The 24,546-nt window shown below is 47.1% G+C and overlaps 2 protein-coding genes across 11 annotated transcripts in view; one reads left to right on the top strand and one right to left on the bottom strand.

Moving 5' to 3' along the window:
• Positions 1-78: 78 nt before the first annotated feature.
• Positions 79-7,103, bottom strand: SLC35G2 (solute carrier family 35 member G2). Of its 8 annotated transcripts, none has more exons than XM_048314076.1 (3): positions 6,443-7,103; positions 2,515-2,588; positions 79-1,816 (listed from the first exon to the last, which is right to left on the bottom strand). In XM_048314076.1, the coding sequence occupies exon 3, from the start codon at positions 1,797-1,799 to the stop codon at positions 570-572; it is 1,230 nt and encodes a 409-aa protein (XP_048170033.1). In that variant the 5' UTR covers positions 1,800-1,816; positions 2,515-2,588; positions 6,443-7,103; the 3' UTR covers positions 79-569. The 8 variants fall into 8 exon arrangements, with proteins under 8 accessions (XP_048170033.1, XP_048170034.1, XP_048170036.1 ...); XM_048314077.1 differs by having other exon boundaries at positions 79-1,821; positions 2,515-2,679; positions 6,443-6,588; XM_048314079.1 differs by having other exon boundaries at positions 79-1,821; positions 2,515-2,679; positions 6,487-6,573.
• A 357-nt stretch (positions 7,104-7,460) lies between these two features.
• The window catches only part of STAG1 (stromal antigen 1), a 174,993-nt gene continuing 157,907 nt past the window's right edge, over positions 7,461-24,546 (top strand). Inside the window, exon 1 of one of the 3 annotated variants that reach the window (XM_048314641.1) lies at positions 7,461-7,516. The gene's annotated coding sequence lies outside the window, so the exon portion shown is untranslated. Of the gene's footprint in view, positions 7,517-8,099; positions 12,329-16,197; positions 17,445-24,546 lie in introns of those variants that run through there. The other 2 variants (XM_048314639.1, XM_048314638.1) reach the window with 2 other exon arrangements.

Raw genomic sequence — 24,546 nt, forward strand, 5'->3', positions numbered from 1 at the left:
GTGCTCTCTTTCCCCCACAGGACATCTGGGATTCCTACATTGTTTCAGACAGAAATTTAACCACAAAGCACAAGCTGCTTTACTGACTTCTTCTTTATACGTGCAGGAAATGCAAGTTCTAGCCACAGAAATTTAGCATTGCTCCATTTAGAATATGACAGCCAAAGCTTAAGAAGCATTACAGAGGAAATGACAATTCGGGTGACTGTTTTAGTGTTTTGCTGCTCATCTTCCTACTACCACAGAGCACATGAACGAGAGTCACTTTTGAGTCCCTCTGTATTGCTTTATCCAGAGAAGGTCAGGAAGAGCTTGGCCCGCATTTCAGTGGGCCGGCCTGTGCTGGCCGTGCACCCTGTGTGCTACTCTTTTGGGTATGACAAAATGTCAGTGGTTGTGTGCAGCAGAACAAATCCACCTGGCACGGGAGCCTGGAAATACCAACATTGCTATATCAGCTGAGAAGTGAAATGGCAGAGAGAGGGCCTGGCCACTACGCTCGGACACAGGAGTTGAAAGGAGTTACTTCCACATGGTCACAGCCAGAATCAGACATTCAAAACTGACATTCATTTAATGGACGAATCCACAATCTCCTGATAATCTTGCCTTCTTAAATCCTTCCAGGAGAGCTTATAACACGCAAGGAAAAAAACACTCACCAAAATAAGCACTGCCCCAACCAGATCACAAGTGCCTGGGAAGATGCGCAGCACAAGGAGCTGCAGGACCATGGCGATGACGATCTCCAGGTGCTGCACAGTGCTCACCAGAGCAGGGTGGAACTTGCCCAGGGCGTGGTAGACCCCCAGGAAGGCTGCAGTGGAGCACAGGCAGATGGCAAGGAGATAGCTCCAGGTTTCCCCGTCCAGCGGGACGATTGGCTCTTGGAGCAGGAACATGGTGGACGCTCCCCACACTGTTCCCGTCCAGCTGAAGGTGAACAGCGCTGTCCACATGCTGATGCTGTCTTTGATGGACCTGTAGACTATCATGGAGAGGGCAGTGGTCAGACCAGCCATGACAGTCATGGTATAGCCAAAAGCTTCCTTCCAGGTGCTCAGCAAAGAGTTCTCCTCCTTAACAATGTTGGGGATCATGACCAGACAAACGCCGAACACACTGCCAACGACAGTGACCATGTCTATATAAGCCATTCCTTCATCTATGAGTAAAAAAGCCAGAATGGCACTGAACACTGTGGTGGTGGCCCTCCACATGATGGTCCCATTGCTGGGGGGCACTATGGAGAAGGATGTGTAGGCACAGGTGATGGAGATGACATTGCAGACCCCATAGAGGAACAGCCGGAGCCTGTAGCCTTTGGGGCCGAAGGGAGGCTCGTGGTGGTAGCACACAGCAGAGAGGGACAGCACCTGCAGGACTGAGCGGATGAAAATCAGCTCCAGAGATGGCACTTTGGAACGGTCAGAAATTAATCTCGTGATCAGAGCCACGCATCCGTGAGCCACGGCAGACCCAAAAAGGACTGCCCATGTTCTCCTGGACTGCAGTACATTTCCTTCAGGAAAGTGCTGAGATTCTCCAACCTCATCAGGTTTTGGCAGTTGTGCTGGCTTGGTGTCTATTGTACCGAAAAAAGTCTTTTCTCTCTTTTTCCCATCATTCAGTAGTCTTCTCTTAGGATTATCCTCCATAAATACTCCAGTATCTTCATTAACATCCTCACATCCCTCTTCTCCTGGCTGTGGATAATGAGAGGTGTATTTCACTGTTACTGTGTTGGGATGAATTTTCACTCGCTTTTTGACTGGGTATTTTTGGGAAGACGTATCCATTTCCTTAGAGAAATGCCCTGCTCTTAAGGAAAAAAAAATGGAGATACACTGTTATTTAATGAATAGTGAGAGATTCATTAGGATGTAAGTGCTTTTAGTGTTTACAAGCTGTTTTTGTCAACCAAATCCAAGTACTAGTAGCCTCTTCTTGGTTTTGCTTTAATTTTCCACTGAGTTACTGCTAAATACCTTTGATGGCTGAGCCATTTGGATCTCCTTAAAAGTCAACCATGGCACTTCACCTTAGTCACTAATTTTTGAAAATAACATGTTTTGTCATTATGTATGGTATGCATCATGAATCCTAGTGTATTCTAATGAGAAAGTTCTCTTGCTAAGCTTTTTACCCTGTAATTATGCATTATTGTTAATTGCTTGCCAGTGTTACAAGATTACAGGAGAAATTTGGCTGGAGGAGGTGTCAGTAACACAGGGAAATAGGGAGCACCCCCGGGCAAGTCAGCAGTTTGCATATGGATGGCAACACATCTTTGAACCCCGCTGTGACAGTGTTAAACCCTTCTGTCTCCTCGGCCAAAACAGTGCCTGTGATTCGTGCGGGGTGGGGCAGATGTTTAATTCGGGCAGGGGTAGTCATTGAATGACTGTTTTCACACCATCGGTGCAGAGCCTTCCAAGTGAAGAGGCAGCAGGAGCAATGAAACCTTCCCTGCCTTCTCTTCACCCCAGCAAATAAAACCTGTGCAGACCTTACCTGTGACAGAGACATTCGATCCCAAGGCAGAGGGGGAAAACACCTCTTCATCATCTACATCTTCGATGGGCTGTCTAGATAGAAAGAGCAGGTGCTCTCAGGTACCAGCAGGGAAGGTTACAACCATCTCAGCACAGAAAGTAAAACCCAAGGAAGGCTCAAACCCTTTAGATGGAGAGAAAGCAATCAGTGGCATCTTGTCAAACCCACTCCCCAGCCATCTCCCAGCATTACTGAGGGAACTGATCCAAAGAACAAGTGGTGGTTTGCGAGCATAAGGTTCCTACAGCTCGACAACAAGCCAATCCACCCTGCCGTGCCTGCTGTGCTGCCCCACGGGCTGCAGAGGAGAGGGAGCCCGGGAGGACCCATCCTCCCGGCCCGGAGATCCCTCCCCCGGAGCCGAGCCCTGCCAGCAGCAGCAGCAGCAGCTTGGCCCCTGCGGTGGCACCGCGGGATGGGTACAGTCAGTCCTTGTCCCCAGGGAGGACCGCAGCGTTCCTGGGGGTCCTGGCGGTGCAAGACTGCTGGACAATGGGCTGGATGCCAGGACACCGGGTTGTCAGGGAGAACACAGGTCCAAAGGCAATGGTAAAGTGCGGGCAATAGTTCCTCACAGAAACACTGAAAATACCGTGGCCAGGTTCAGCCGTGCTGTTTTCTGTGCCTGTGATCTGTGACAGCCAAGCACTGCCGGTGTTTCTGGCAAATTAATTTGCATGAGAATGGGACAGTCTGCCTTTTTCCTCACAGGCTGAGTGTTCATTAACCCCCTGCTACACCCCAACTGAGCTGCAGCCGAGTCCCTGCTCTCCTCGTAGGGATGGACGGGAGTGGGGACACGGGCGGGGACCAGTCCCAGCTCTGGAGGAAGGAGCAGCAGCACCCGCACAAGTACCAGGGGCTGAGGACCCTCTCGAGTCCCCCCTGTCTCTCAGCAGGCCTTGTCCAGCACTGCTGTTCACGTTTTTCTGCTGCCGACCCAGCGCCAGAGCACGCCCAGCACCCCCTGCATGGTGGAGAACATTCCAGGGTGTCCACGGGCAGCTTACTGGGCAAGGAACTTGAGAACGAGCAGCTGAACGCCAGGGAGAGTAAATAGAGCTGAGTATCAACTGTGCTAGCGGGCACTTCAAACAACCCATCAAACATTTACCAACACCTGCCAGAAATCTGCCCCGGGCTCACCTGCTACCTTCACTTTTCCTCCAGTTAAATTGTTCATTTCCGAATCTTTTAACGTGCAAATGCAAACCGCACTGAGTGAGCCCAGGAAGGCAGTGATTTTCACCTGCACAGCTTTTCCTAACTAGCGCTTTCATTGTGTTACAATCCACAGTTCTGCCTTGCAGCCTTAAAAAAATTAGGACCTTCTTGCTTTAAGGCACAACATACTGGATCATGAATAAAGTAGGAGGAAAAGACGACAAAAGTGGATGATAGGAATTATTATTAGAGTGTCAGTAGAGCACTGGGTAACCTCATTCATTTCGTTAAGAAACAGCTGAGTAAACGCTGCAACTGTTCTGAAAACAAAACCGAAATAGCTCATTTGTTACCATGAGCATACAACGGTAATTTTTTTGCTTCCCGGCATTAGATTACATTTTCTTTCAACGGGTAGTTGCAAATCCAACACAACAGTTGCAAATGTAGCACTGGACCTGTGCAATGTGTTCAGGGATCTCTCTGGAGGAAAACAATAGATGGTGAGCACGTAGCTCAAAATGGCTGTTCTGCACAGAGCTGCTCCCTCAGGACTGCTCAGCTCGGAACCTGAACAGCCGGGAGTCTGGAAAGTGGAAGGGCAAACACGTGTGAAAGGCAGGAGATGGGAAGTAATAAAGAACAACAACAACAAAGAAAACCCCAAACCAGGAATGCTTACCCGAAAATTTCATTTTCCCAACTAAATACTGAGTGTATGACAAATGCGATGCCAACCCTCCCACAGTACATTTGTTTGTAGTCTTTGGTGACCCTGCTTTTCTTAACCAGTGAGATTTTCCATAGAGATTGAGATTAGGACACATCCCAGATCCATTATGTGTGCCCCTGACACAAATTTAAAATAGACAGAAATCAGCACAGCCTATACAGACAACTTGCTACTTCTCTTTCTGCCCGTGCCTTTTGTGGAGGTGACATGAAGCTTTTATTTTTCCTTCATATCTGGAAACAACGTGGCTTATTTGCATTTTCTATTAAAACACAAGTTGATTTTGAATGAAGTTTAATACAAGGCTGAAGATGAAGCACTATGCAAAATTGTCAAGTTATATAACAGAATAAACATTCCCAATTCAGCCTGGGACACCCATTTAAATTACGAGCTCATTGAAATCACTGACTGCCAAGTGTGAACCCTGTTTTCCCTTGGGGGAACAAATAATCACTGTATATTCAATAAATGGCACAGATCATCGATAGAATACAAAGCACGACTCTTTTAAAAGAAAAAAACCTCAAATACTCCCCTCCTTTCCTGCCTCAATCACTGCAATCTACCTGGTTAGTCAGGTAGAAATAGGTGATTATCTGCCCCCAGACTGCTGGGGGTCAGAGCCTGACCTCTCCTGTGCCTGAAGGAATGATGGCTTTGAAGTCTGGTAATTCTAACCACCAATCTTCAATAAACTCACAGAAAAATACTCTCATTTTCTGCCAGATTGGTTAAAATCAGTCAGGCTACTGAGGTGTTATTCTGAAAGACTCACAGACACGACAATTCCAGCCATGGATAGGGAGTCAGGAATAAGTCAGCTACCCCTGCGCTCTGAAAGACAGGCCCCACAGGAATGCTCCTTTGCCTCTTCTGTGGAAAATCCCCCAATCCTGACTCGATCAGGCTGAGATTACCAGAGGGCTGTGAGCAGTCTCTACAGGATAACTACAGACTGACAATTCTCCCTGAATATCACACGTAGGAAAGACCCACCCACCCTGGAAACCCACGGGACCGACTGAACTCATGCCACCTTCACTAAGCACTCGTGTGCACTGACTTCTCAGCATAAGCGGTTTTCTTTTGATTCCTTATCAGGTGCAGGAAAATCTCCTAAAGCCCTGTTTCAGCACCATTAAACCACCTGGAGGTCCTTAGGTGCTTCATACTTCAAGCAACTGCACATCCCAAGGGATCTACACTCATGTGGTGGGTGTATGAGTACCTTCTCTTTCTAGCCAGATTGACATAAATCAATTTGATTAAAAATACATGCAAAGAAACTCAAGTCTTTATTAAAATTTAATGAATAGCAAAAGGTATTTAAGAAAATGAAGGAGCAATTACATGAAAGGAGTTTTTAGCACTTAAGCACAAGAGCAAACATTATATACAAACCAACAAACCAGTATCCCGTGTCTTCAAATTAATTGAGTCACGTCCAGCAGCCTGAAGGAAGAGCCAGTACAACCTTCACTGAATACAAACCCTAAAGTCCGACCAGTTGTCAGTGCACTCCTGATAATATTTTACTACCCAAAAAACGACCTCTGTTTGTGCTAGCTCACTGAAGCAATCACATTTAATGGGATATACGTTTAATTCCCCTTGCTTTCTTTATTCTCTTGCTGAATACGGGCTCCATATGCGTCCGTTTCCATGAAAAAATACTATTTTCTAATTTCTCCATTCATGCCTGTTGCCTGCTAAAGCTCCCACCTCTGCAGCAGCAACACTTGCATTAAGTGTTTTTGTGAATGATTTTGGGAGAAGAACCACTTTGCCTGCAAACTTCCCATTCCAAAAACGCTTATCTGAACAAACCCCTTCAGATCGCAATTCCAGGCACGGGGGAAAGAACAGAGCACACATTAACACTGAAATATAGTCCCCTATAGCACAGGAAACGAGGAAAACAGCTCAGTTAGATGTAAGAAAGGTTTTAAGAGGTACATTACAATGGGGTGAAGCACGAGACGGCACCTTCGGGTCCACGACAGCAGATGACAGGTCGAGATTAGAGATACCTCGCTCACTGCTTTGGATCCTCTCCCAACAATCTGCAACCCCTGGCAGCCAGCGGTGCGTGCGGGCTGTGCAGGAGGGGACAGCCGCCTGCAAAGGGACCGAGCCCGGGAGCGGTGCGAGGAGGGCGGCACCAATCGCGATGGCTGGCAACTGTCGCCGATAAGAGGGCACTCGTCAGAGGACGCGGGGCGTCTCCATGGGAACCCCGGCAGCGGCTCCAGCACAGCCCCTCCGGGCAGGAGCGGGTGAAGGGCGGTGGCTGCCCGGGCTCGGTCCTCGCCGCGCCGCGCCCTCCGCGCCCGCCCCCGCCATGGCGGAGAGCGCCGGCCCCGCTCGGCCCCGCGCACATCACTGCCACTGCCACCGCCACCGCCCCGGCGCCGCGGGGCCCACCCATCCCTCCGGCCGCCGGGGAACCGCCGCGGGCTGGGAAGGCGCTCCGGCCCACGCTGGGCCCTCGCCCCTGCTCTGTCGCGACAGTCACGACCCCCTTCCCCCGCCGGTGTCCCTGTCCCCGCCGCTTTCACGGAGACTGCGCCCGGCCCTCGCTGTGTCGCGACAGACCGCCAGCGTCCCTGTCCCCGCCGGCTCACTGGGCCCGGGGCGCGCCCCCGCTCTGTCACGACAGTCGCCCCCCCCCCCCCCCCCCAGGCGGTGCTCGTGGGCGCGCGGCGCACGCGCGGCCGTTTCCGCGCGAAAGACGTTTTCCCGCGTGCCGCGCGCGCCGGGGCGGGGCCGCTCCCGCCCCTTCCTCCCCTCGCGGCGCGGCGGCGCGGGGCCGGGCGCGCGCGGTGCGGCGGCGCGGGCGGCAGGGGGCGCTGCGCGCCCGGCGCGCGGGGCGGCTGCGCCGTGGCGGGTCGGAAATGCCGCCAGGTGGCGGTTTAGGATCGCGGCCCCGCTGAGCCCCGCGCGGGCCCCGCCAGCGCCGCCGCCCCGGCCCCGGCCCGCGCCCGCCGGACCCCGCGCGCCGCCGCCGCTCCCGCAGCGCTCCCGGGGCGCTCCCGGGGCGCCGCCGCGGCGCGGCCCGAGGTGAGCGCGGCGCGCGGGGAGGGAGCGCGCGGGAGGCGCCGATCCAAGATGGAGGCGCGAGGGGCGGGGGCAGCGGGGCCGGGGCCGCTCGCTCGCTCGGTCTCCGCGGCGGCCGGGCCGGGAGCGGGCGCTGCCCGTGCGAGGAGAGAGGAGAAGGGGAGGGGAGGGAAGAGGAGGCGGCGCGGGGCGGGGCGGCTCCTGCCGGAGCAACGGGTCCCCCGGGCGCGGCGCTCTTCGCCGCCATCTCATTGTCCCCGACGGGGCTTTGCCGGGGGCGCGGGGCCGAGCCGGGCCGGCCTCCCCCGCCGCCGGGCCTGCGCCCCGCTCCGGGTGGCGGCGGCCGCGGCGTGCCCGCGGGGGCGACGGGGGATGCTCGGGCGGAGCGGGGGTGGCGCTTCCGCCGCGCGGGGCTCGGTGGCGGCGGCCCTCGGCCGGCCCCGGGCGGCGGCGGAGGAGGGAAAGTTCCGGGAGCCGGTGGGCGGCCCGACCCGCCTTTGGCCCGGCCCGGCCCGGCCCGCCGCCGGGACCCGGCCCACTGGAGCACCCGGGCCGCCCGGCCTGGCCCGAATCCAGGGGGGCCAGGCCGGGGTACAGCCCCGGGGCCGGGGACCCCCGCCCGCCGCTCCTGTTGCTCATCCCCGAGTTCCCAGTGCGGTGGCACCGGGGCGAGCGGCCGCCCCTTGGCTGGCCCGGGGCACAGAGCCGTGTCACGCAGTCGTGGGGCTGCCCCGAGCTTTGAGTGGGAGAAGCAGCGCGCTGAGCCCCGGGGGCAGCACGACCGGAGCCGGGATCCAGGGATCCATGGCTCCGGGAGCGGCCAAGTGCAGGCGGTGCCCTCTGACCGGTGCTGGGCGGGGGGGAGAGGCACCAAACCAGGTTGGGGTCCTGCGCTGCTCGGCTCAGACATAGCAAAGGTTGTGCTTGGAGGAGTGGAAGGCTTCGGTGATGGGTGCTGGTCACTGGGTACCTGGCCCATGCTGGGAAGTGGTGGACAGCCGCACTCTGCTTTCCCTGTGTTCCTGGGATGGAGCAGGGAGTGTGAGCAGTGGTTGGGACGAAGTGTGACTTGGGAGAAAGAAAATAGTTGTAGTGTCCATAGAGCAACTTAAAGGGACATGACTGCCAATACCAGTGTCAAAAAACTTAGTTTCTGGGAAGACACTGTGAGTTTAATTAAACTAAATTGAGCTTCTTTGTAAGTATTGATTATTTCAGTTGTGTTCCACATAGTTCTGTAGCTGCACAGAGTTAGTCTAGTGATAGCATCTATTGTTGAGGTTGTTAAGGAATGAAAAACCTTCTCCAGGTCACACGACCGATGCAACTGTTCTTAAACGGTGTCCTGCGTTTGGTGGGATGGATGACATTAATGTCTGGGTTCAGTAACTTTTCCATGTTATTACACTAGTGAAGAAGGAGTGGTGTGAGAGAAGGATCAATGCAGATTCTCTGGATCTAAAGCAGTTTGGTCTTGTCTAGTGCTATAGCGAGGTTATTTGATGGGTGTTTCTACAGTATAACCCATCCAGCCATGAAGAAGTCACTGGGCCACAAGGCAGTGTGCAGGTTGTCTGTCAAAAGGTGTTCTGACCCTGTGAAGAAGTTTTTCCTATTACAGAATTAGAAGCCAGTTTATTCTTTCTTTATGGTTTTTTTTTGTTTTCTTTCTGACTCAACTCTGATGACTTTTTGTTGGAAAGCCTGAGAAAATACACATAAGGGTGCAGAGAGTTTTGAAATGAAACGCCAACCCGTGATGCAGCAGGATTTCCTGGTGAGCTGGAGCAGGGCGGCTGACTTCAAAGGGTTGTGATTAATCTGAGAGGATGTAATTTTTACTGGCTGCTCAATAGAGAGTGTGCAGCTGGAATTCTATGTTGGTGCTGCTGATGGATGTGGATTTACAACAGTGGGAGTGGGTAGTGGCAACAAAGCTTTTCTGAAGCTGGGTGAACAGTTAGTGCCAGTTCTGGAGGTTCAGAGCACTTCATCTCTAGCCCCTGTGTCCAGAGGACTGCAGCCCACGGTCTCTGGTGCTTCCTGACATTTTACAGAGTGCTAGAGTTGACTAGTTGACTGAGGGACAGCATTTCTGGCCAAATGTCCACACCCAGTATGCTGTGGTCTGAAGCTCTGAGAGCAGCTGAAACCCTGGTACTGGAGCCGTGGCTGGGTGCTCTGAGCTTGTCAGCTCCTGTCCCTGTCCTTAGCCTGCCCTTCATGTTGTGCAGACTTGTATGTGACTTCTGCAACTGCAGTGCACCTTTTGAGAGTTGAGAAGGTGAGAAGGTTTGTGAACATTATTATAGCTCATATTTGGATGCATTGACAAAATTTTTTCCTTGGGGTAGTCAGAAACTCAACAAGTGAATATTTTTGATTTGAAAGAACAACACGTACCTCGAGTTTGTGCTGGTGACTGTGGAATCTCTCGTTTCTTTCCCTTGGTTGCAAAGACATGCTCTGGTACAAGTTGGCTAAATACTGGTAATTTAAATAACATTCTACTAGGCAAGTGAGCCCATAGAAGTGTAAGGATTCAGTGAGAGAAACGCTGAATTGTGATGACTTTCTAAGAAGAGTCCTTTTACTGGGATGAGCCCATGCCTTTACGGTAACATTGTGGTTTGTTTTCTGGTGACATGCACAAAAAAAAGCCTCTCACACCCTGCTGAGAATTGCAGCGTTCCAGATCTGTAGCTACCACAAGACATACTGAAAGAGGCAAACTCTACTGAAGCTGTGGAGGAATGTTAAAGCCAGAATTCAGATGCAGCACTGCTGAATGGCTGACTGGCCTCTCTGGGATCTCTCCGTGCTGCACCTTGGAGTTTTGGGATGAGGCTCGGGCTTCCAGTGCTTGGAGTCAAACCCAGAAGGTGATGCTGAATCTGGTGCCAAGATAAGGAAGTGCCTTATCTAAAGCTGCTGTATTGACTTCAGGACTTAAAATGCCAGCCCACGACTGCAAGATACTTCCTGCTTTCTTTACACTTTTGGGGATTTACTTGTAGTCACTCTCATTTATCAGTGGAGCTCTGAAACTCCAATTGCACGTTGTCATCTCTTGCTTGCAGTGCCACTGTGTCTGCTCATTTGGTTAAAAACAGGAGTAGAGTTGGTTTTTGTTCTTGGAGAAGAAAGGGAAATCCTACAAAGTTTGAGTTCATCAGCAGATAATTGTTTTGTTGTTTCTACCCAGGGCATCTGGGGATATGCAGTATTTTGCTTTTCTGTGCTGATGTAGTTTTGTTGGTGTGGGTGTTCAATATGTGATCAGAACACAGAAACCTATTTCTTTGTTCCCTTAGAAAATAAGTGGTTTAGAGAGCGTTGCTATGACCCTCTTGCAACTTCTCAGTCTGAAAATACACTTTCAAAAATAAGTGTTGTTTTGTGAAGGTGCACTGTGATTTTTTTTTTTTAAAGGCAGAACTCACCTTCAGCTTGCTGAAGGGAAGGAACTGCAGAGGGAATCTTGTCCTTAGTTGGGATTTTGTAGCAACTTGCTGATTTAATTTCTGACATGTCCCGTTGAAAGTCTGACTGTAGGCAATGGTTGCAGCACTTGACAGCTTGTGTGTCACTGTGAGAGAACACCCAGGAACTCGGGTGCTCTCCCTGTGGTTTGAAGGAACTGTGCTCCTGGCTTTGCCACATTTCCTTGTTTGCATCCCTGCAGGCATTTTATAGTTTGGAAAATGCTTTTTAATGATAACAGTGCGCTTGAGATAGCAGCATGCCTCGGACAAGAGATCCATCAGGGCCCAAACAGTGTCACCTGTGTCCTGTTCTGAACTGTAGGTTCAACATGAACTTGGTAAATTTGGTAACTCTGCCTTAATTGGAATATGTGAGGAGAAAATGCCTATTTATAAATGCAGATAATTCCATATGCAGTACAAGTGGTGCAGATACAAGGCTTTTCATGCCTTCAGGCCTGTGACTTTGGTGGGTGCTGCTCTCTGTACCCAGAGCTGGGAGCACTGGCTGGGCAAGGCTCCCAGCACCCAGTCCCTGCCCTGCTGCTCATCCTGCCCTGCTGCTCATCCTGCCCTGCTGCTCATCCTGCCCTGCGGGGAATTGGATCTTTAGAGACACAAAAAGGTGTGGTGGGACAGGCTCTCAGCCACAGTTGTAAGCATTATTAGACATGAGCGCTTGATGTGGGAGTGTATTGTGAGCTCCAGTCACGCAGTTCTTAATCATTTATTAATCATTTCTTTCAGAATTAGGAGCAGGAGGTGGAATTCTTCAGCCTGTCCCCCTTCAGCTGAAGGGCAGGTTGTTTCAGGTGGTTCCCAAAAGTAACGTTTTACTAGAAAGCAACATCCAGCCAACTGTGTTCTTTGCTGTGCAAGGTTTCAGCAGCAGCTATGTTATTTATTCTATAAATAAATCTAGTGAGTTTATATTCTGTAACTCTACAAATAGCAGGCTTGTATTATATTGGCAGGTTAGCTGAATGAAAACAGCGTTGACAGATTGTTCAGCTCATAGGAAAAAGATATTTCTTTGTAGAGTTACACAGGGATTATCCTGTGTGTCAGAAATGTTCCTAAATGTCAAATGTTTTTCTACAATAAAATAATAAAAATCAAAACAATTAATCTTGGATACATTTTTACATACTAGAGCATAGCATGTGGTGGTGTTTTTTGAAACCAAATCAAATAACAAGCTGAGTATCTATTTGCTCTCCCCCACATAAGGGTTTCTCTCTCTGCTTTTAGGGTTATAATCCCCAAGGACCTGGAAGATACCAACATGTTTGTGTTTATAAGTGGGAAATGAAACGTCGTTTGCAAATGGGTAATGAATTCCACCTTAAACGCATGCTCAGTGTGCCAGTTTTGCATTGTTAATTTCTAGATCTGTTCATTAAGACCACATGAGCTGGTTGCTGCTAGTGGAATTGCACAAGATGGTTGAGCTGCTCTGCCAGCCTGCCTCAGCTGAGAGAGATCTGTGTCTCCACAGCTGCACAGCTCTCCTTTCCCTTTGTGCTGCTGCTGGCTTGACCTTCCCTGGAGCTGAATTCCCTACCTGGCAAACTCCTCTGCTTGGGAGGGAGGTTTTTCTGCCCAGTGAGTGAATCAAGTCAGGCTGTCAGAGTCAGGAGTTGACAGAGGTGATGCAAGGTCAGTGGCAGGAATACTTTTGGAGAAAAATGGTCCTGGAGATGGGGATCCTTCAGGTGGGAGGTTCAGGTTGACTCAGCTGTGCGTGCCTGTGCTCTGGGTGTGGATGTTCAGCAGGGAGCCAGCCCATTGCTCTGTGTGAAGTTGGGGTTCTGTGGGTAACTCTAAGCTTCACTGAATGCTCCCTGCCAGCTCTGCTGTCTGCAGCTTGTGTTTGTTCTTCCCTTCTTCGGGGCTGGTCCTGCCTTACTAGAGTAGCCTGGTGCCATCAGCACAGTGTTGGCATTCTCCTTCTCTAGATGGAAGAGCTCACACTTGCAGTATCACGGCGTTGTTTGGCTTGGAAGGGACCTTACAGATCATCTTGTTCCACCCCCTTGGGGACACCTTCTGCTCCAAGCCCTGTGTTCCTATGGTGGCCTTCCTGTGTGGTCAGAGATGACCACTTGGTCTGCTCTTTGTCTCCTCTCTCTTCCCCAGGTAACCTGTCCATGCAAGGCCTGTTGTTGCCATGGCAGCTGAATTTCTTTAAGGACCTTTTCTGAAGAATCTTGTTAAATGTGTTTTGGAAATTAAATCAAGTGCCATCCACTGGTGTAAGGGAGGGCCTTGAGAGAACTCCTGTGTGGAACTTGGCTTTCCTGTACAAAAGTAAGGTTGATTTCCCTGTCTAAATGCTGTAGTTTATTTAGTTGCCTGCAGATCTATTTTCTAGAATAGTTTCTACTAAATTAGGCTCACTAGACTGTAACATCAGAGTGTTAGGTGAGAAAGTAAACATAACTGTAAATTGTGTTCAAGAGTAAGCACTGCTTCAAGCAGTAGGATTTTATTTTGAAGGCTGTTTCTTTTCTGGTTCACTTACATGGCTTCTTTGGTGTCTGATAGTTTTGTTTTTCCCATATCCTTACTTTAACAGGACATTGCTTGTGGGAGAGGAATTAAAAATCTGTCTTCTAAGAAATGAATATTTTTAACAATAGAGGGGTACTTACATATTTTGGGATCTCTGTTTTCCTGAGTTCAGTGGAAATTGGTCCATGCACTGATAATTATTGATAGTGGAGATGGAGACAAGGACAGAGAGAAGGATGTATACACAGAGTACACTCCTGTAGGCCTGTTCCTGTTGGATACTGGGCTTAAAGGAACCCAAACAAATGGTTGCAGTGTTACTGTAAAACAAACAGTGTAGCACAGGGAGTGCAAATCAGCACTGCACAGATCATTCTTGCACACAGAGCTGAGCTTGGAGGGACTCCTGCCTTTGGCTGCCTCCAAACTGTGCTCAGCCATCTGTAACCTTTGTGCCCGGCTGTACAAAGTGCTCTGGGAATGGCAGTGAGAGTGGAGAAGGAGAGCTCCAGTGGTAAGGGAAGCTCTTCCCCAGGCTTGGCCGCAGTTTTGGGTACTCTGCCCTTTGAGTCTCAGATCATGGCTTGTTTATTCTTCACCTCCTTTCAGTTCCACCATCCCAGTGTTTCCCTTAAGCTCTTTGAGGCTTTTTCTGTTTTAGCACTAGCTGATTGTTCTGCTTGTATTCACATAAATCAAACAGAATTCACCTATAATATGTCCTTTCTCATCCCTCTGAAAAGGGTCAGTGGAGCTGGTCAGAAGAAATGGCATAATTTCTGCAGGTTTGTGCATCTCTTTTGCTTCCCTAGTCAGAGGAATTTTTTTTTTTTTTTAATACCTTTTGTTTCTGTAGGCTCCCTTTGGAGCAGTTTTCTGTGCCAAAGCAGTAAGATTGGGCTGAAATTTAATTCCTGTTTCAAAATGGTCTAGGGAAGTTTTGAATACTAATTATTGTGCTGCTGTACAAGATACTGGACACACTCAGAACCTGGAGAGGTATGTTTCAGAATTGAACTGTTACACTTAGTTTTCTTCCCAAAAGGAACCAGAGAAGCTGCTTGGTTTTGCTTTGCAAAGGGAAGTTTTTACACACTCGAGTTCATGTTGGTGGAACTATAAAGCACCAGCATCAGGGACAGAAAGCACTGGTGTGGGGGCTTATGTAAATCCTATTGCCTGATGTGGGTATCAATCGGGAGTTCCTTGTCTTGGGGACAAATGTTTGTGAATGCCAGAGCCATTACAGCTGGGAGGACAAGCCTTTTCCATTGGTATGCCTTACTTTTCTGATTTCTCATTGCTGGTTGTTGATTCAGAGCTGTTGGTGTCCTGGTAGAAAGCTGAGAAGGAAAGACAAGGGCTAAGAGAGAAGGCTGAGGGATGACAATCAAGGGAAGCGGAGTGTCACGTTTGAGGGGTGGAGGGAGGAGTTGTCACTTGCAGCTGCCATTATTTCCTGGACATTTCGTTTCCCCTAGGCAAATGTGTTTTTACAAAACTGCTAAGACTTGAATGTTACCCTTTTCTAAACTTCCAGAATATTTTCTTGGCGATCTCTGCCAGTGAGGATTGCCAGGCCTTTTGCAAGACTGTGTCATTCATCAGCATCGTCCATAGCATTCGTGCAGGACTTGGAGCCCCTGTGAAATGCCAGGAGGTACCACCAGCATTTTCTGCCGTAAATTCTGAGCTGTTGGCAGGGTATGTCACTGATGGAGTTTTATTGTGAAGTACACAGCTGAGAATAACCTTTCACATCTTCCTTGCCCATAAATTTTTGGCAGTCAGCTCCTTTGTTGTCTGTCCCTCAAACAACTTCCTTGACCTAAAGTAATGCTTTGATAACACCCACATCCAGAGTTGAGCTATTGTGTCTGCCTCTGTCCTGAAGGCCACGTGTTGTTCCTCTTTGTAACTCGTGCTTGTATTCAGGCCGATGTCAAAAGATAATGACTTTGTGTGGCAGTGGTCACAAAAAGCATTCAGCATGTGGGACAGTCAGCTCTGATTTGTAGTTCCCCAATTCTGATCTCTTCACCCACAGGCCTGGTAAATGACAAGCAGCACCACTGTGAAGTGTCACAGAGTGCCACTGGAGATATTTGTCCTGCCAATCTCGAGCCTGTGTGCAGGTTTGCTGGTACTGGCCGATGTGAGCCTGACGCAGGGAAGAGCTTGTGGAACTAAGCTGTCATGGAACAATTATGTAATTAAAGAGCATGGGAATGTACAAAACCAGTGACTTGCAGCTCTCCAGAAGAAATAAGTTCATGGTGAGCTCTCTTTGCACCAAACGAGGTGTCAGGGGTGAGGGGAACAGGCTGTTCCCGTCACATGATGGGGGCAGCTGGTAGAGAAAGTGGTGTTGTGCAAAGTAACTGCAGCTCCTGCAGCTCCTCAAGTAGCTTGTTTTATATACATATGTAAGAAAGAGGTGTCCTTTTTAATTTCTGGTCTAGCTATTACTGGTGTTGGTGGCATGCCAGGTTCTTTGAGGGAAGACCCAAGAGCAGCACGAGTGTCTCGAAGCAGTGTAGGAACCGTCCTGCCCTTCCTGCGGCTCCTGCATCTGACATCGCTGTCAGAGCTCCCTGAAATGGGGCCTCAGTTGGGAAGACAAAAAGCTGTGGGGAAGGAAGGGAAGAACATGCTGGTGGAAGGCTAGAAATGATCTGAATATCATCTTACATTCACCACACTTGCCTATTAATAGCCAACAAAGAACAAAAATTTAACACACAGGGCAGCCTCATTTGTATTATTTTTCCTCAGCTGTAAGCTCAGGCAGTTTGGGACTTGGTTGCTGGAGATTCTTTTTAATCCTCAAGGGGAACGTTGGTTTTTGCATTGTTATAGATGGCTCAGATGAGCACGCCTGTGGTTGAGATGGGTATTGTTAGGCAGTTACTCCCATCTTGTTCCAAATAACACATGCCTCTGACAAACCAACTGTCCGGACTGGAAATTCCTGTGTTAAGTTTTTAGCTGCAGATTGGTTATGTTTGTGGTGTTCCAACAAAACTTATGCAAATTGATTTTTGAATATGAGATTAAGGATTTTTTTTTTTCTTTTAGGTGTGGTAAATAAGCATTTATTTTTTTCTAAGGATTTAAGTGGGAAATTCCTGCGTAGTTTTCATGCTTTAGGGTAAAGGCCTCTGGCTTTAATGAGATCGTTGTTACTTAGTTGTTAAAAAAAATTCCACATATCGTGGCCATTTTATAATTGTCTGCAAAATAGTAAGTGGTAGTAGCTTGGTTGGACTTGGAGATCTCTTTCTTGTAGATTTTGTGGTTGTGCATAGGAGCAGGTTGTGTGTGCCACACGGACAGCAACCTTCACTGCATCCTTCCAGCTCTGTGGGAAGGACAGGAGTTTGATAGGCATCAGTCTGCTACTTGTGAACAGAAGCCATTCCTGAACACCAGGCTGTGTGAGGCATAACTCCCCAGGTTTGGAAACCAGGCTTTGATTTATTGGTCTCTTGCCATGAAGTTGCCAAAAGCTGGATCTTGTCAGTCGGGTGTCTTTTGTGCTGTATCCTTGTTTCCTCCAAAGCAGGCAATTTACTGAGGGCTCAGATAAGGAACAAATGTTTTTCCTAACTTTGTTTAGGAGAGAACATTTATTTTGGATGAAATCTCCCAGAAGAGCTTGAACAGACACTGGATGGGAAGATCAGTAAACTCAGCAGGATATAACAACATGGTGTGCTTGGGCAGTTGAGAATGTCACCGTGGAATATGAGCTAAAGGAGCAAAGTCATGTGCCCCTAACGTGGCTGAGAGCTGACTGATGGTGTTGAGATCAGAGCTGTTGGTGCTCAGTCTGAGGGTGCACAGAAGGGTGCACGTACAGAATGTCTCCGTTTGGCTGCGATCCCAGGTGGAAGATTCCTCTCTTTGGGGCTCTTTGGTCACTTTGTCATGTGAGTGTTCATGCTCTCACCACTCAGTGGCTCTAATACCATTTTCCCCCTTAGTTTTAAATGTCCTGATCATACATGATGAGAAAAATTGACACCACCCTGCCCCCATCACGTTCTTTTCCTTGCAATATTTTTTCCTTACCCTGCAGCTGATAAGAATTTTCCTGTATTAGCAGCAGAGATTTAATCTTGCAGTATGATTTCTTGAGGACCACTACCCAAAGTGTTGCAGTGGTTAATAGTTTCATATAATATCTGCTCTGCAGTCTTCTACTCCTGGCTTTCAAGTAGAAGTATTCTATTATTTAGTCCTGTAATTATTTTCCTTTAAGAGCAGTAGTTCATTTTTGAAAAATTGCAAAGCATTTATCACTTACACGTCTCCATCCTCCAACTGAGATGTGCTGTGTTGTGAGAATAGATGCTAGAAAGACTTTACTGTTGGGGTTTTATTTAATGAAAGAACTGGTATTGGAGTGTGTTTTTCTTTAATTCTTTTATTTGAATTTTTTTCACTGATTTGTTTTGTACATTGCTGGAATCGCTAGGGACACAACTCTTAAGTCCAAACTCATCTTGCTTTTACAGCCATTAAGGGATATTAAAATTGTAGACCTCTGTCCAGTCTTGTGTTTTACTGGAACAATGGACTTGTACTAGGATGGTTATTTATTTACTCTTACTTTTGTCACTCTTCCTGGGCTTTCTTTGTTCCTGGAAGAATACAGAACAAAAAAAACAATGGAGAGAGAGCTTGAGTTAATCCCTTTGTTTTGGGGTGAGACAATTTACAATATTCTTGACAGCTGCTTGTCTAATCTCTTAATTGCTGGAAATTTCACTGCATTTCCTAAGCAGCTTATTCCAGTGCTGTATATTCTTACTGACTGGTTTGTTTCCAATGTTTAACTGACACATTTTGCAGTTAACTTTTGGGGTTTATTTTGTCATAGTGAGCTATTTCTGGTGTACCTGAATGTCCATAAGCTGTTCTTTTTTTTTCTCCTTGAGTTCTAACACAAACTGTGTCTTTGAGTTTCTCACTGTTTCCTCCTACCTCTGGTTTTCTTGTCCTCTGACCCAGCTTACTGCTTTGTAGACTCACTCCTGTCAGTTCATATCCTGAAGCCTGGGCCCCCAAACTGGGCACTCTGCTCTGATGCTGATGATTTAGTAGTGCAAGGTGGATTGTTCTTCATTTATTTATTTATTGTGATGAGCTCTTCACAAGAGTCCCTTGCTCTTCCCTCATCCATTTGTTTGTCATTCAAGGAAGGCTTTGCAGGCCATCCCAGGGGGTGAGAATATGCCTTAGCCTGTGCTTGGGTATCTGGAGTCACTCTGGATTTCCGTCACCGAGAGGCACGGTCACCCTTGTCACAAAGGGAGGGATGGAACCCGCATGGGAAGGGATTTTCACTGGTGAAACAAACGGGTACTGGCCCATGACAGGGGCAGCTTGCCCTTTGTGGCTAGCACGGGCTACAGCACAAACACTGGGTCCTTGGCTGGGATGGCATCAGACAGGAGCCCAGGCTCTCCCCTTGCTGCTGGCGAGGAGCGCGATGACGCTGCTGGCTGATGCAGCTGCCTGATGCAGTTGTCTGTGCTGTCATTTGATTAGCTGCAGTCTTCAATATTCATGAAGAGCACTGAAGAAAGAGGCTGCCTTGTTTGTTCAGCATCAAGCTGTTGAAAGCATACATGGAACATCGGTTTCTCCACATCCTTTGATTTCAAATGCTGCTTTTTTGTTATTATAAAATGGTACAAGTCTTCATGATGACTTTGACAATACGGAAAGAGGATTTGGTTTTTTGTGGTATAATAGCAGCTGTAAGAGAAAAAACTGGGAAAGAAAATTAAAAGATGCTAAAAAAGTGAAAAAGGGATGCATTTAATGTGAGTGTAATATGTGTGTTTCACAGACTTGCCCTAAAATTTTCCTAGGAAGCAGCTGTCTTCCAGCATGGACAGCATTTGGAGCTTTTGTTTCTTCCAAACAGTAGGTACATTTTTGTACCAAGCAGAGATGTTTTGAGCCTTGTAACCAGTCTTCTAGTTATGACATCATTAGCAACATTTATTTATTGTCTGTTTGGATCCTGGATTCTTCTTATCAAAGCATTTGTTCCCTATCAGTTTATAATCTTCAGGGAATAACTCCAGACGGATCTGCTTTGCTGCTCTGCTGTTTTAAGTGCATGATTATTTAAAACTTGGATTTCACTTCTTGTTTGCTTACTTTGAAACTGCCTTTTGCTGTGTTTTACAAGCTAATTTGTCATGGGACTACATTGGTAGAGGTGGGATGAAAATTTAAAGTTGATTAATTTATAAGTAAATAAATGGAACTAGATTGTACTTTCTAGGCTTTACTGGATTTTGTTCACTTAGGAGCTTTATATTGATAAACATATCTAACCTTTTTTTTTTTTTTTAATTGCTTTTTTGTCCTCCGTGCTTTCCCACCTCTTGTTTTTTAGGTGGCAGTCAGGGCTATCACCTTTGCTGCCCTCCTGTCACTCCCAAGTGTCTCCTTTTGACTGATAAGCCTCTCTCCCCTCCACCCTTGTCGCTGCTTCCTCTCGGAGCAGTTTGGCTCCTGCTTGGAGCACAAGGTCGTGTGCCTGGCAGGGCTGGAGATTGTTCCAGGCCGTGCCTCGGGGAGGGGGCAAGTGCTCCACGCAGGTCTGGGATAAACCGGGGCTATTGTGAGTGTCCCTTAGCAGCCACGGTGCCACCTGCCTGTGCCAGCTCAGCAGCAGCCGCTGTGCTTGTTCAGGTGTTCTGGGAGCACCCTCAGGGAATTTGACAGCTTTTAGTAGCTGGTTTGTCAGAGATGAACGGGACCTTGAGTAGCATAACAGCGCAGGGGACAGTGAGTGGACAGCCTTCCTTTGGTGCCCCGTGCCCTCCCTGTGCAGCTGCAGCTCCCTGGCGCTGGTGCTGCTCTGCTGGGAGACAGGGATCTGCCTCTGCGGGTTAGAGAGGCTCTGTGGCGGGATGGTTGGGAATTGGGCTACTGAGGGGTGGGCTGGAGATGCAGTTGGTGATTTGGTTCTGTACTTCTGTGGCTCCCAGCCTGATGGAGCACGCTTTGTTGTGTAGTTGGGCATTTTGGTGAGTGGGGCAGCACAGAGTACAGCAGGAAATGAGTGACTGCTCAAGGAACCTGGCTAGTTCTCTGGGAATACGGCTTTCTTCCCTATCATTGCAGCTGGGAGGCCATCAGCACTTTATTCTTCCCGTGTACCTCCCAGGGAAACTCATCTCCATGATTACATCACTTATCTTACCAATACATCTCCCTTTTTAATAGACTAGGAAGAGCCTTGTCGTCAATCTCTTACTTTCCCTTCTAATAGCCCTCAAATATCCAAGGAAAAGAAAAGTCAATTGCTGTTGGATCTCTTGAGAGTTTGGCACTGCATGTGTATGAGGTGCTTGAGCTTTAAATGTTTTAATCAAAATCCAGTCAGTCTTAGGGTATCTTTCTCTCTGGTTTCATCCTTGTAGTGCACAATTCTGCCAGTTTCTCTTCTGCTCTGTTCTCTGTAGACTGCAATATTTTGAAGAATCCTTTCCTTGATCAAGCTCCAAAACTGTTTTCCTGCCCTTCCTCTTCTCAGTGGCTGTATATAAGTTCTTTGTTAACAGACTTGACAGTTTAGTGTTAAAACAAGAAAAAGTTTGTGTTGTTTTATCACAAACTTGTAACTCTTTCTTATCTGAAACTAAAGTAAGAAATTTAAGAAAAAGAAACACTACAACAGAGCAAAACAACAGCCAGTGGGAAGGGGAAGCTAAAAGACTAAATATGGGGAATAACAACTCAAGGCAGAATTTCTTGCTTCTCACAGCCAAGAACTGGATGTGGTGTCAGGAATCTCACCAGCTACCTGACAGTGGTTTGTCCCTGAAATCATCTTTGCTTAGGAACTTTTAGACCTTAAGGATTCATTTTCCCCTGTAACTTGGGGGCTCTGCTCAGAAAATGGGTGACTGACTTTAAAATGTTCATTTCAGTCTTACCTTGCTCTAGTAATGTCAATTGTTTGTTGACTTAAGGAAACTGTCTTATGTTTGCAAGTCAGTATTTAATGACTGTGCTAATTGTTTTCTCTTCATTTCCCTGTAATGGGGTTTAATTTGATCCAAGTCTTCATCAGTCTGGGAGTTTGCAAGCAGATTAGAAATTAAACTGTACGGTAGAGAACAAGCAATAATAAATATCCTTTTAAATATTCATTTTTAAATAATAAAAAGAATTGTAAAACCTCTCCTGTTAAAAATGATACTTTGAAATGTATTCTGGGTACCATTTTTCTAGTGAGCTAAAACCTCATTATGTTTTCTTTTTTTTCCTTTGGCAATTAATCTCATAACTCATTCTCCCAGATCATTCTTCTGGTGTTTTAGTAAGCTCAGCAGCTACTCTAAACTACAACCTTTTTTCAAATATGGCTGCCAAATTGTGTTTTCATGTCAGAGAAATATCTTCTGTCTGCAAAGAGCACACGGACATTCCTGTTACAGAAACATTAGCTGTTCCATCTCTGCTCACTGTGTTCAAGTACCAGTGCCCCCTCCTTTGAGGAGTAATTGAAAACTTGTGGAAGAGGCTTTTGTACCTATTGGTAAGGAGCTCATGAAACTTTTCATAGCTTAAAAGACAAAATTTTCACAGCATTGCCCTAGGAATTCTGGAGAGATGTTTTTAGCTTCAGTGTGGGAAATTTTGCTGAAACTAATAGCTGTCTTATTTTGCATTCTGTTAATCTGCCCAGTGTGTCTGGAACTGCAAGACGGCTGTGTTGAGTGCAGTTAATATGTGAATAAACACAATATTCTTTATAATATCTGTACAGTATATAAAATGAATAAAACATGGAAATGTTAAGAGTTCCCTGAATTCTGACTGCAAAGAAAGGTTCAAGGTTTGGGAGTGCTCCGGGCTGGGTTTCACTGGTGCTGTAGGTTCAGAGGGCTGGCATGGAAACGGGCTGGGCTTTAAAAGTGCAATCCCCACAGGTTCTATTAGATGTGATGTTCAGGCTCTGTGTTGTCTCACATCTGCTCATGGTGCTCTGTCTGCAAGGTCACATCCTTCTTACAGTTCTGGTTTTGAATGGTATCTACAGAAATAAGAAGTTGTGGACAGGATTTGGCTTCACTTTTTTTTTTAATTGAAGAATATAAGAGGAAAAAACCCACAGGCATAAACTCCTCAAACACATTCAAGGGTGGTTTTTGCTCCAGGTAGTGATTGGGAATTACCTGTGAATTCTCTGGGAGTTCTATATTCAGGACTTTCTGTACTTAGGAAGCATGTGTGATTTTCAGCATGTGTATTTTAGGATGCTGAATGCTGGCTCTAAGTGCACGGTGAAGTCCAAGTTTCAGCCTGCAGGTAAGACAGGTGCCTTCCATAGGAAATGCACAAGTAATTCCCAGCGCTCCTGCAAAAGAGGAATAAGCCTAAAAGCATTAGTTTAAAAAGGTAGTCGATTCCCTTTTCTCTCCTTGGCAGTATTAAGACCAGAGCATTTTTGATACAGAAATGTAAAAATCAGTGCTGGGAATCTCACTAGACTTGCACAGCTTTTGGAGCTCCCACTTGTCTCGTGTTCCCTCTTCCAGCCAGGTGTGGGAAGGCCAGTTAGCAATCCTGCAGGGACGTGCTGCTTCCCAAGTGCCTGGGGCCTGGGATAGGCTGATAACGTGTTTTGCCATAGATTTTACAAATGCACTTTAAAGCAGCGTCTCCTGCTTGAAACCCATTATTTAGGAAGCAAAGTGTGACAGAGACAGGAGAACATGGTAATCACAGCAGAACAGGCCAGGCTGAGGTAAAGAATAAGAGGTGGGATTGCTCTTTTCTGCTGGTCATGGGCTGGAAATCAATTAGTGTTGGACTTGAAATATGTAATTAATGATGAAAAGATCCACTGGCAATTTGGAGTGTATTGAACATGAGCTGTGTAATGAAGTAGGAAGGTGAGCTCAACCACTTTAAATGGGAGAGCCTGTCATATCTGTAATATTAAAAAGCTGTCTTAGTATTAGAAAACTGAAGTGTTAGAGTACTCAGTAATTTATAGTATTTAGCATTAAAAATCTGAACGAGCTAATTATGGCTATTAAAATGGCTGCATTAAAATTTGAACATTGAAAGTTTATAGAAGCTCTAAGCAGTAATTAAGGATGCTATTTTAATATATAAAATTTACTAAAGTTGAGCAAAGAAAAATCCTCATGCAGCTCACAAGGGAAAGTGTAGAAAGAAAAATCGGCTTTTAAATTCTTGTCTCTTACTGTTTAGTTGAATAACTAAGAAATATGGAGCTAGACTATCCTCATCTCATACATAGTATAATTTGAGATATTCCCATGTCTTTACTAAAATTGGAGAAGGTAGTCCTTTGCATGCTTATCTAATTTTATACTTCAATTGATAGGGGATTAGAGGCTAGGTTGTGAATTTTTTGTCTACTCTGTATTTTCTGGGATTTTTCTATTTTAGAGCTCCTGAGATCACAGTTGAAATAAAAGCTATACTTGTATGCCTAATCAAGCAGCTTCCTCATTTTTAGCTGGCGAAATATTTTTGGCACCCTGTTCTCAATCTGACCTTGCTGGGCTACAGCTGCTGGGAGAATGGCAGCTCCCTGAAGAAATGGAGGAAAGCTCTGTTTTCAGCTGGCTCTGGATGACCCTTTTGGTGCTGGAACCTCCTCATGGAGCAGTCAGAGAAAATCCAGGTGAACTCCTCATCAACCTACAGGCCTCTGGCTACCTGCAGTAGCCAAGAAGCTCCTGGGAAAGGGGAGAAAGCTCTTTGGCAAGAAGTTGCAAAGTCTCAACAATTTCTTCAGAAGCTCAGCAGAGGCTTAATGGATTATCTGAATATTGAGTTGTCACCTGGAAAGGCATTTTTCCGAAAGAGGTTTATGTTACCTGTGTTCTTGAGCCATCCACCCTCTCCCCTTCCAGACAGGTAATGGTTCATCAGTGACACTGAGTTGGATTAAGTATGTTATTCAGTTAGACTGAGTAAGATTAAGTCAATACAACGGGGCCTTTCAGTTTGCCACCAGCT

Source organism: Corvus hawaiiensis, chromosome 10 (genome assembly GCF_020740725.1).
Source record: "Corvus hawaiiensis isolate bCorHaw1 chromosome 10, bCorHaw1.pri.cur, whole genome shotgun sequence".
NCBI classification, from domain to species: Eukaryota; Metazoa; Chordata; class Aves; order Passeriformes; family Corvidae; genus Corvus; species Corvus hawaiiensis.

Coding starts and splice junctions, on each gene's coding strand:
- SLC35G2 (XM_048314076.1), bottom strand. CDS start 1,799: ATGGATACGTCTTCCCAAAAATACCCAGTCAAAAAGCGAGTGAAAATT.